Source organism: Micropterus dolomieu, unplaced genomic scaffold (assembly GCF_021292245.1).
Source record: "Micropterus dolomieu isolate WLL.071019.BEF.003 ecotype Adirondacks unplaced genomic scaffold, ASM2129224v1 contig_13823, whole genome shotgun sequence".
Classification (NCBI taxonomy): domain Eukaryota; kingdom Metazoa; phylum Chordata; class Actinopteri; order Centrarchiformes; family Centrarchidae; genus Micropterus; species Micropterus dolomieu.
The window spans coordinates 18,592-29,742 of NW_025742809.1; the positions used below are offsets into that span (position 1 = coordinate 18,592).

The 11,151-nt window shown below is 45.9% G+C and overlaps 1 protein-coding gene across 1 annotated transcript; it reads left to right on the forward strand.

The window, feature by feature from the left end:
- Nucleotides 1-944: 944 nt before the first annotated feature.
- On the forward strand, nucleotides 945-11,142 carry LOC123966616 (G-protein coupled receptor 4-like). Its single transcript, XM_046042757.1, has 3 exons — nucleotides 945-1,130; nucleotides 10,098-10,285; nucleotides 10,395-11,142. The coding sequence occupies exons 1-3, from the start codon at nucleotides 945-947 to the stop codon at nucleotides 10,894-10,896; spliced, it is 876 nt and encodes a 291-aa protein (XP_045898713.1). The 3' UTR covers nucleotides 10,897-11,142.
- The last annotated feature ends 9 nt before the right edge of the window (nucleotides 11,143-11,151 follow it).

Below are 11,151 nucleotides of genomic sequence, written 5' to 3' on the forward strand. Positions count from 1 at the left end.
ATTCTGTTATATTTTTATTTTTTGAATTCTCACCTGCCACCTTAATTTTGTTTCTGTTCATATAAATGAAGACATTTCCACCATAACTGATCAGAAAACTGTTAAAATATCTTCTCATCTTGTGACCGTGTGTGCCGTCACACCCCTAATCTGAGCCCTTATGTCCCCACCACTTTACAACACCCAGCGACCCCCAATCAACAAACTTGACATGACAAACTGAACTCGTTGTTCTGCATGAATGTTTATGATTACGACAAGTTAGCACTTAGCATTAACCAATCCGACACCAACCACCATGTAGAGCATTTATTAATAATTGAATAAATAGCAACGACCCACAAAGAGGGAGTCCTGGCACCTATTTATTTTCCACTTCAAGCACTGTAATGACCTCTATGTAGTTAGTTTGTGTTTGGTGGCCATTTTATCCTTTATTACAGGAGACAGGATATGAGGACAGAGGGAGACGGGGTTGATATGCAAACAAATGTTCCTACTATGGTGAAGGCATGACCCGCCCCACCCTGCCTCTAACTGGCTTAGCTGGACGAGTTTGCTGTTCTGCTGTCTTCCAACTCAAAATTGTTAAGCTGTAATAATTTCTTTTGAATAAAGTCCATTTGTTCGCTGTATAGGTAGTAATGTAGTCATTGACGGTGAGAAGAAACATTAGCACGTAAACATATTTGTTCACTAGAACTTGTTATTCTTTTCTAATCTGATTAAATAAAAGTTAAATGCAACAAATGTTGAGGAATGATGATAGAAAGTGAAAGACAGCAGTTTGTGATTTGATATGATTGTGGGTAAACTATAGGTACACTGTGTTTGTGTGAACTTCACCTCACAGCTTTAGTGATGTCACTGAACAATGTTAGGTAGATATTAAAAACCTGCTCCCTTTAATAACCTGATCTCTCAAACAGGTTTCACTCTGAAGAATGGAAGATTTCTACTTTAACTCACTGGACCAAAGCTTTGATTACAGCGACATCACCTCCAACTCCGAGAATAACATCACCTTTAACTACAATGATGTCAATTTCATCCTGTATGTGGTGACATACATAATCATTGCTGTCGGCCTTCCTCTGACCCTCGTGGCCATCTGTGCTCTTTATTCTATGGTATGTACATTCTGACTGAGAGTTATTTATTTCCTGTCTGTGTCGTGTGTCTGTCCTACAGTCTGTCTGTCTGTAAAGGATCTGGATCTGGTTTGGGGGCTAGGTGTCAGGGTTGATTCCATAGATAAAATGTACATGAAGCTGATTGGACCCTAAACAGATGCAGTTTCCATGTGTGGCTCCATCCAGCCTTCTCTTCAACTGTTGAGGTTAATGGCACCATTTAGTTACAGCTCAAGACAAACATCAAACAGTCAAAGCAGTTTGTACAACATTATGTGGGCTCTTAATTGTAAATTGTGAAATTTTTTAGACATTCAACTATTTGATGGATTGCCATAAAAATTTTTGCAGACATTCATGGAGCCCAGAGGCTGAATCTTAATAACTCTTGTGATACTCTGACTTTCATTTAGCGCCAACCTCAGGTCTTGTTCATTTGTCCACGTATTCAACAACAGCAACAACAACAATAATAATAATAATAATATTACATTTATTTATATAGTGCTTTAAGCATAAGCATAAGCAAGCTCTTCCCCTAGGTATTTTTGTTAATTTCTGATTGCTTAATTGGTTGTTTGTTGAAAGCACGCCCTGCTTTTTTTGAAATGTTGCTGACAACATATTTTCTTGATTGACACCAAAATGGATTTCTGTGTGTGGGATTTTTAATGAAACGTGTCAGATTTACTTTTGAGTGTATACTGCCAAATTACATATATCCTTTGTGGGTGGGAATCTGTGACGCAATGACTTGTCCGGTTAACCCTGGCTGGCATCCAAGTAAAAACACAAATATGTTTGTTGCGTGTGTGTATACCATCCATCCATCCATCTTCATCCACTTATCCGGGATCGGGTCGCGGGGGGAGCAGCTCCAGCAGGGGACTCCAAACTTCTCTTTCCCGAGCCACATTAACCAGCTCTGACTGGGGGATCCCGAGGCGTTCCCAGGCCAGTGTGGAGATATAATCTCTCCACCTAGTCCTGGGTCTTCCCCGAGGCCTCCTCCCAGCTGGACGTGCCTGGAACACCTCCCTAGGGAGGCGTCCAGGAGGCATCCTTACCAGATGCCCAAACCACCTCAACTTGCTCCTTTCAACGCTAAGGAGCAGCGGCTCTACTCTGAGCTCCCCACGGATGGCCAGGCTTCTCACCCTATCTCTAAGGGAGACACCAGTCACCCGCCTGAGGAAACCCATTTTGGCCGCTTTTACCCGCGATGTCGTTCTTTCGGTCACAACCCAGCCTTCATGACCATAGGTGAGGGTGGGAGCGAAAATTGACCGGTAGATCGAGAGCTTTGCCTTACGGCTCAGCTCTCTTTTTGCCACAACGGTTCGGTAAAGCAGGTGCATTACCACCCCCGCTGCTCCGATTCTCCGGTCAATCTCCTGATCCAGTCTCCCCTCACTCGTGAACAAGACCCCGAGGTACTTGAACTCCTTCACTTGGGGTAAGGACTCATTCCCTACCTGGAGTTGGCACTCCACCGGTTTCCTGCTGAGAACCATGGCCACAGATTTAGAGGTGCTAATCCTCATCCCAACCGCTTCACACTCGGCTGCGAACCGATCCAGTGAGAGCTGAAGGTCACGGACCGATGATGCCATCAGAACCACATCATCCGCAAAAAGCAGTGATGAGATCCCAAGCCCAAACAGCCATAAACCGGAAGGCCACAAACAGGATAGGTGACAAAGTGCAGCCCTGGCGAAGGCCAACCCTCACCTGGAAAGAGTCCGACTTACTGCCGAGTACTCGGACACAGCTCTCGCTTTGGATGTACAGGAATTGGATAGCCCTGAGAAGGGCCCCCCTAACCCCATACTCCCGCAGCACCTCCCACAGTATCTCCCGGGGGACCCGGTCATACGCCTTCTCCAGATCTACAAAGCATGTAGACTGGATAGGCATATTCCGAAGCCCACTTCAGGATCCTTGTTAGAGTAAAGAGCTGGTCAGTTGTTCCACGACCGGGACGAAAACCGCATTGTTCCTCTTCAATCTGAGGTTCGACAATCGGCCGAACCCTCCGTTCCAGCACCCTGGAATAGACTTTACCAGGGAGGCTGAGAAGTGTGATACCCCTGTAATTGGCACACACTCTGTGGTCCCCCTTTTTGAACAGGGGAACCACCACCCCAGTCTGCCACTCCTTGGGCACTGTACCCGACTTCCACGCAATGTTAAAGAGACGTGTCATCCAAGACAGCCCCTCCACATCCAAAGCTTTTAGCATTTCTGGGCGGATCTCATCAATCCCTGGGGCTTTGCCACTGTGGAGTTGTTTGACTACCTCAGTGACTTCCACCAGGGAAACTGACGAGAATCCCCCATCAGCCTCAAGCTCTGCCTCTACTAAAGAGGGCGTGTCAGTCGGATTTAGGAGTTCCTCAAAGTGTTCCTTCCACCGCCCAATTACCTCCCCAGTTGAGGTCAGTAGGGTCCCATCCTTACTGTACACAGCTTGGACGGTTCCCCGCTTCCCCCTCCTGAGATGGCGGACAGTTCTCCAGAAACACTTTGGTGCCGACCGAAAGTCCTTCTCCATGTCTTCTCCGAACTTCTCCCACACCCGCCTTCCCATCTGCCACAGCAGAGGCTGCAGTCCTTCGGGCCCGTCGGTACCTTGCAACCGTCTCTGGAGTCCTCTGAGATCAAATCAAATCAACAAATCTCGGAAGGCCTCCTTCTTCAGTCGGACGGCTTCCCTGACCACTGGTGTCCACCACGGTGTTCAAGGGTTACCGCCCCTTGAGACCACAGCTTTCCGCTGCAGCTTCAGCAATAGAAGTTTTGAACATTGCCCACTCCTGTTCAATGTCCCCAACATCCACAGGGATGCCAGAAAAGCTCCACTGGCGGTTGGAGTTGAAGATTTCACGGACAGGGTTCTCCTCCAGACGTTCCCAGTTCACCCGCACTACCCTTTTGGGCTTACCAGGTCTGTCCAGAGTCTTCCCCCACCCCCTGACCCAACTCACCACCAGATGGTGATCAGTTGACAGCTCCGCCCCTCTCTTCACCAGAGTATCCGAAACATGCGGCCTCAAATCAGATGAAACGATTACAAAATCGATCATTGATCTTCGGCCTAGGGTGCTCTGGTACCATGTACACTTATGAGCATCCTTATGCTCGAACATGGTGTTCGAGCATAAGGATCATAAGTTCAAACACCCACTCGGGTTCAGATCAGGGGGGCCGTTCCTCCCAATCACGCCTTTCCAGGTATCTCCATCATTGCCCACATGCGCGTTGAAGTCTCCCAGCAGAACTATGGAGTCCCCTACTGGAGCCCCATACAGAACTCCATTCAGGGTCTCCAAGAAGGCCAAATACTCTAAACTGCTATTTGGTGCATATGCACAAACAACAGTCAGAGTTTTCCCCCCCAGTACCTGAAGGCGTAGGGAGGTGACCCTCTCTTTCACCGGAGTAAATGCCAACGTAGCAGTGCTCAGCTGGGGAATTGTGAGTATCCCCACACCGATGAATGATGGGTCCAAAGGATGGAGAGGGGGGTGCCACGTTGCTTCTTTGGGCTGAGCCCGGGCGGGCTCCGTGGCAATCCCGGCCAACAGGCGCTCGCCGACGAGCCCTCCCTCTGGGCCTGGCTCCAGACGGGGGCCCCGGGCTTCCTAAGGGCAGGGTCTCTCCTCCTCTTCCTCGATTTGTCATCAAGGGTCTTTGTGAACCATTCTCAGTCTGGCCCCTCACCTGGAACCACTTTGCCTTGGAAGACCCTACCAGGAGCACTAAGCTCCCGACAACACAGCCTCCAGGTTCACCGGGGCACACAAACCTCTCCACCACGATAAGGTGATGGTTCCCGGAGAGGTATAGAGAGGTGTGTATATACACTGCTCAAAAAAATAAAGGGAACACTTAAACAACACAATGTAACTCCAAGTCAATCACACTCCTGTGAAATCAAACTGTCCACTTAGGAAGCAACACTGATTGACAATCAGTTTCACATGCTGTTGTGCAAATGGAATAGACAACAGGTGGAAATTATAGGCATTTAGCAAGACACCCCCAATAAAGGAGTACGTTTGGCATTTGCCAGAGAACACCAAGATTGGCAAATTCGCCACTAGCGCCCTGTGCTCTTCACAGATGAAAGCAGGTTCACACTGAGCACATGTGACAGACGTGACCGAGTCTGGAGACGCCGTGGAGAACGTTCTGCTGCCTGCAACATCCTCCAGCATGACCGGTTTGGCGGTGGGTCAGTAATGGTGTAGGGTGGCATTTCTTAGGGGGGCCCTAAGCCCTACATGTGCTCGCCAGAGGTAGCCTGACTGCTACTAGGTACCGAGATGGAGTTGCTCATCAGGAGCATGCCCAGGCGTTGTAGGGAGGTCATACAGGTCATACGAGGCCACACACACTACTGAGCCTCATTTTGACTTGTTTTAAGGACATTACATCAAAGTTGGATCGGCCTATGGTGTGGTTTTCCACTCTGATTTTGACTCCAAATCCAGACCTCCATGGGTTGATAAATTTGATTTCCATTGATAGTTTTTGTGTGATTTTGTTGTCAGCACATTCAACTATGTATAGAAAGGAGTATTTAATGAGATTATTTCATTCATTCATTCAGATCTAGGATGTGTTATTTTAGTGTTCCCTTAAATTTTTTGAGCAGTGTATAAAAAACCACTACAAGGTGAACAGTTTCAGGTTCCTGGACATCAGCATCACAGAGAACCTGACGTGGTCATCTCACATCTCCACACTGGTGAAGAAAGCTCAAAAACGACAGAATTTCTCAAGGAAGCTTTAGAACAGACGAGCAATAGAAAGCATCCTCATTTGAAAAATCACTAACTGGCACGGGATGTGCACGGCCCAGGACCGGAGGGCTCTGCAGCAGGTGATTAAAACTGCTCAGAAAATCATTGGTACCCATTTCTCAAGCATCATTGATATCGTGGTGTCTGTGTAAAAGCCCAAAAAAGGGGAGTAGTTAAATGGAAGATGCACGGAAACAAACTTTCCTCAGATCATGTGTGTAATGACTGTATATCAAAACAACATATAAAACGTCAGTACAGTTTACATATATACATACAACACAATATGACATACATAATGTATACAGTTCTGCTGTTTCATATCTACACAACTGAAATATAACAAGCATCGATAGGCTACTGAAATATTGCCATAGAAAATGTACATCAATCATTATTTTTGGTCAGCTATTGTATCTGCAGTAGCGTTACCCACTCTAAACAATGGAGCAAACAAATACGGGAATAGACAAGATACACGGTGATAACATTGCACTCACAATTACACTGTTAACAGTACTCAGTACTTTTCAGAAATGTAAATATGGAACACACTAGGACAAGTACAATGTCTCTGAACGGCAAGTAAGCGCCACTTTCATCCACAACATTGTGGTTACAATTGCCAGAAGCTAACATGGCTAGCTTACTCGTCAATGTCCGAACATACTGTGTTAAACATTAGACATTTTGCACATAAAAAATAAGAAAACACAAAAGTACGGTAACTGCTGCAACTGACAACAACTTTAACCATAAAGTGTTACATACCATTAAAATATGAGAATTGCAATAATATTAAATATGAGCTCATCAAATGTTACTCAACTGTTGCTCTGGTAATACACATTATTCCATCTGTCACACCTGCAGAGCCCAAAGGATACTAAAGGACAGTACCCACCCCAGCCACACCCTGTTCACCCTGCTGCCTTCTGGGTAGAGATACAGAAGTTTTTTGCTGCCGCAAAACCAGACTGCAGAGCAGCTTTTCCCCCAAGCTGTCAGACTTTTAAACTCTAATTCATCCTCAGCACTGCTCCACTGAATATAGTTCATTTCTGTTTACCACTTTAATGATTGATTGTCTGCTACGTAGCAAAAGGGAGTTACAAACTGATTTTCACTTTACAACCTGTTGTAATGTGACAAACAAACATTCCTTGGCCCTTGTTTTTGAGGACTTTGTAGGTGGTGAGGATTTTGAACAGGGTTCTGTATTGGATAGCGAGCCAGTGGAGGTTTTGGAGGATAAGAGTAATGTGGTCTCTGGTGCTTTTGGATGTACAGTATAGAAGTTTTTTGAGGAATTTGGCGAGTGTGCCATACAGAATGCTGTTGCAGTATTCCAGGCACGAGGTGATGAGGTGATATGGGTGTTTCAGCAGCCAAGAAGGAAAGGGAGGGACAAAGATGGGCAATGTTTCTCAGATGTAGGAATACAGATTTTGTAATGTTCAAATGAAAAAGTTTGAGCAAAGATAACACAGAGGTTGAGAAACATACAACCATCGATGCACAGAAAGAAGTTGTGGCACAAATTGATGAGGGATTTTTGGCCGATAAGGATTTTGGATTTTCACTGCTGAGTTAAAGAAAGTTAGCTTGCACTCGTTATTTCATTTCTGTGAGGCAGTTTGGGATGGTGGAGCAAGTGACAGCAGTGATGGATTTGGTGAGGATGTAGAGCTGGTTGTCATCGGCATAACAGTGGATGTGAGCAAGGGGGAACATTTGGTTTGTGACTAATACTACTTTTGGAAATAGTACTCTGGTGAAGGCCTAAATTCACAGACAACGGTTATCGTTACCTGTAACAGGATAACAATGGATACCGCGACCACCAGACAACAAAACACCAGAGCCTACTCACGTGAGGAGCTCTTACAGTTTTGGGATCAACCTGCTGCATGTCCAAGGGAGATCTCGGTGAAGTTAAGGATAAGAAGGAAAGGATGATGGGCTGGCGTGATGGCGAGGAACAAGAAGACAGGAAGTCGGTGGCGATACAAGACCTGTCTTTCCTCGGTTGTCGTGGGGGACGTCCAGCATGTTATGTCTGACTGAAACTTTGTTGAATGGAAAACACCAGACTGCTCAGTGGAACTAGCCGGCTTCTCGCTAGTTCGAGCAGATAGGAAGAAAAAGAATGGTAAGAAGTTGGGAGAAGTGTCTTTGTAAACTCCAAATGGTGTAACACAGGACATGTTACCACGAAGACAGAAATCTGCACGCCAGATGTTGAGGTGCTGAGTGCTGGTTGAAACCATACTACCTGCCTCAAGAGTTCTCGGGCCGCCATTGCCATCACTGTTAACATTCCGCTGTTGGCAGTGGTGGCGCACTAGTCAACATCAAATCTCTGTTGAACAAGAAAAATATTGCTTTCATGGCAGGGGACAACAAAGAGTCCAAGAAAGCGATCCAGAGAGAGCAGGTGCAGCAGAACAACAGCAGAGAGGTGTAGGTTGGTGAGAGGACCATCACAGGCAGTAACAGGCAAGCAGGAGCAGCAGAGGGGACAACAAGTTAAACCCGTGTTTTCAACAGGTTTGACTCAACAATGCTGGCTGGACCCCCCTCAACCTCCCCTTCCTCAAGTAACCTCACCTCGCTTACCCATTCTACCATATGCCTCCCTGCTAGTCCAAGGGATCACAGCTCAGCAGCCCCAGCTTGCCTCCCCCCTAACGAACAGCTCTCCTTTCTGCCTTCCATCTCAGGCTCCTCCCTCCACACCCTTCCGCCAAACCCCCAGGCCCCTGACACGTTACTGCCTGGACCCTCTGCAGTTTGCGTACCAGGCTGACATCAGTGTGGACAACAGCATCATCTACCTGCTTCACAGAGCTTACACCCACCTGGAGAAGCCACCCAGCACTGTGAGGATCACGTTCTTCGGCTCCACCAGTGCTTTTGACACCATCAAGCCTCTACGGCTGGCTGAGAAGCATTTTATTATTTTGCAGGATGTCAGGATTGTTCCAGATTGGAGTAAAGTGTAATTTATACTTCTGTGTCGAATCGATGGCGTAGCCTCTACGTAACCCCATTCCCTATGGCGTCACCTATGCCGTAGCCTGATGTGCACCTCCTCAAAAATGTAATTACACGTCAAGTCGACGCGGACCATAAGCACTGTGATTGGTTGGCTCGCAATGCCTCCGAGCCGACAGGAAGTTCCCTGTGCTTTGAAGTAACTTTTACTAGCGGCCAAACAGCGGCTGTAACACGATGGATCAATACAGTATATTTGACCATCACAACCCGAGCAAAATTACTCGTTTTGCTATTAGAATGTGATCCATTCGGTCGATATCATTTGATCGCTTTGGGTGCTCATTTGTGCCATCAGCCATCTGGCTCCACAACACCACAGCACCAACCTGACGGATTTTCCTGATTAAATTTCAGACATTTATCTGTTTGTAAATGGTTGTAAATAATTAAATATTGATTTTATAGTGTAAATAGTGTCTTAATACTTCTATGATACTGCATCTGTTCTTTTATATTCCTTTGTATTGCTGTGTCGGCCGAAATTTCCCGTACGGGGGGATTAATAAAGTTACATCTTATCTTATGTTATCATTATCTTATTTTATGAATTGTACTTTTTTAAATCTCCTTATTACACAATGTTTTGAAAACATTGTCTTTGTTCCACTCATGCTGAGAGAGAGAGGTTTATAATAACTGTTTAGTTAAATGTAAGCCTATATCTACTGCAGCTTATTATTATTTTTCTCTGCAAACTGACAGGTGAAAAAATGTGTGATTTCAGTAAATCCAATGAAACATAATGAACCTCTATTAACATGTCTCCTCATCTTTTTTGTGTGATCCTCCCTGAAATGCATATACAATGAGGAGAGAGGCTCACCTTGCAAACACAAACATGAGCCTCAAACTGCGACTCCAGTCTGGATAAATCCAGCTCATGTGTTTGAGCCAGAACACTTCATATCTGTGGCTGAAAAACTTGTCTTGTTCCTGCAGTGATTGGCCAGTGGGTCATATCTGAGATTTCTGTTGAAAAGTCAGAAATGGCTCTGACTGCAGCTGCTGGGCAGAGCAGGATGACAGATTTGGGAGGAGGTGGACTTCACAACATGTTTCCAACTGCTTGTTGACTTTTACCAATGTTTTCCTGCAGGTGAGAAGTGATCATGTTGCTCCCATCTACCTCATCAACCTTCTCATTGCTGACCTGATTCAGCTCTGCTGCATGATCGGCTACGCGACACAAAGTTTGGATGAGAAGATAACTGAAATCTTCATATGTATTTACTTCTCTGCTCTTTTTACCAGTGTTGGCTTCATGGTCTGCATCGCCCTGGAAAGGTATCTATCTGTCTATCCAGTATGTGTGGAGCTCCTTCTGTGTCTGAACATAATATTAGTTTATAACTCTGAAGCTCCTCAAAGACTTTGTGTCCATCTTGTATTACAGGTATTTGGTCATCGCCCACCCGCTGTGGTACCGCTGCAGACGAACCGTCAAGACCTCTGTGGTGGTCTGTGTTGTGGTTTGGGTTGTTCCTATAGTCTATGCTGTTCTTTTCTATTTCTATTATAATGAAGAGGTTGTTGCCACAATCCCCCCTGCCCTGCTCCTCCTTCCCTTCCCACTGTTAATCTTCTTCCTGGTTGGGACCCTCAAAGCCCTGTCTGCTTCCACCTCAGTCTCCCCTGATGAAAAACGACGAATTGTGGGAATTTTGGTTCTGGTGCTGCTTATTTACACTCTGCTGTTCCTGCCCAGCATCATAGTCTACCTGGATGTAAACCGTGACGGGACCAATTTGATTCTGTCTCTTACAATTGTTAGGTTCAGTCCTCTTGCAGACTTAGTCCTGTATGTCTTCATGAGGAAAGGGTTCATAGACAAGCTTTTGGCCTCTGTGTGTTGCTGCAGAATGGACAGCAATGATATCAGCAGTCCATCAGTATGAATGATGACAACATTTCCACAGTCAGCTTCATGTAGGCAGAGAAAGAGGGAGAGAGAGAAAGGGGAGGAAACAGGAGGAGAAATGGAGGCCAATAGAAAGGATAGAGACGAGACAGATCCTGTCATCTACTGAGACCATTTCCAATAAGACACCTAACTGTAGAGAACAGGAAGCACTGTTTGGACTCTGCTGTGGGAGAAGTGGCTGCTGGGAAATGTTTTGGTCAACTTGCTCTGGTTCACTGTGATGGCTTCA

What these genes read in the sequence shown, in the direction of transcription:
- LOC123966616 (XM_046042757.1), top strand. Translation starts at nt 945, where the DNA reads ATGGAAGATTTCTACTTTAACTCACTGGACCAAAGCTTTGATTACAGC. An exon ending in TCTGTGCTCTTTATTCTATG is followed by an intron (nt 1,131 to 10,097) that starts GTATGTACATTC and finishes GTTTTCCTGCAG; the next exon opens with GTGAGAAGTGATCATGTTGC. An exon ending in GTCTGCATCGCCCTGGAAAG is followed by an intron (nt 10,286 to 10,394) that starts GTATCTATCTGT and finishes CTTGTATTACAG; the next exon opens with GTATTTGGTCATCGCCCACC.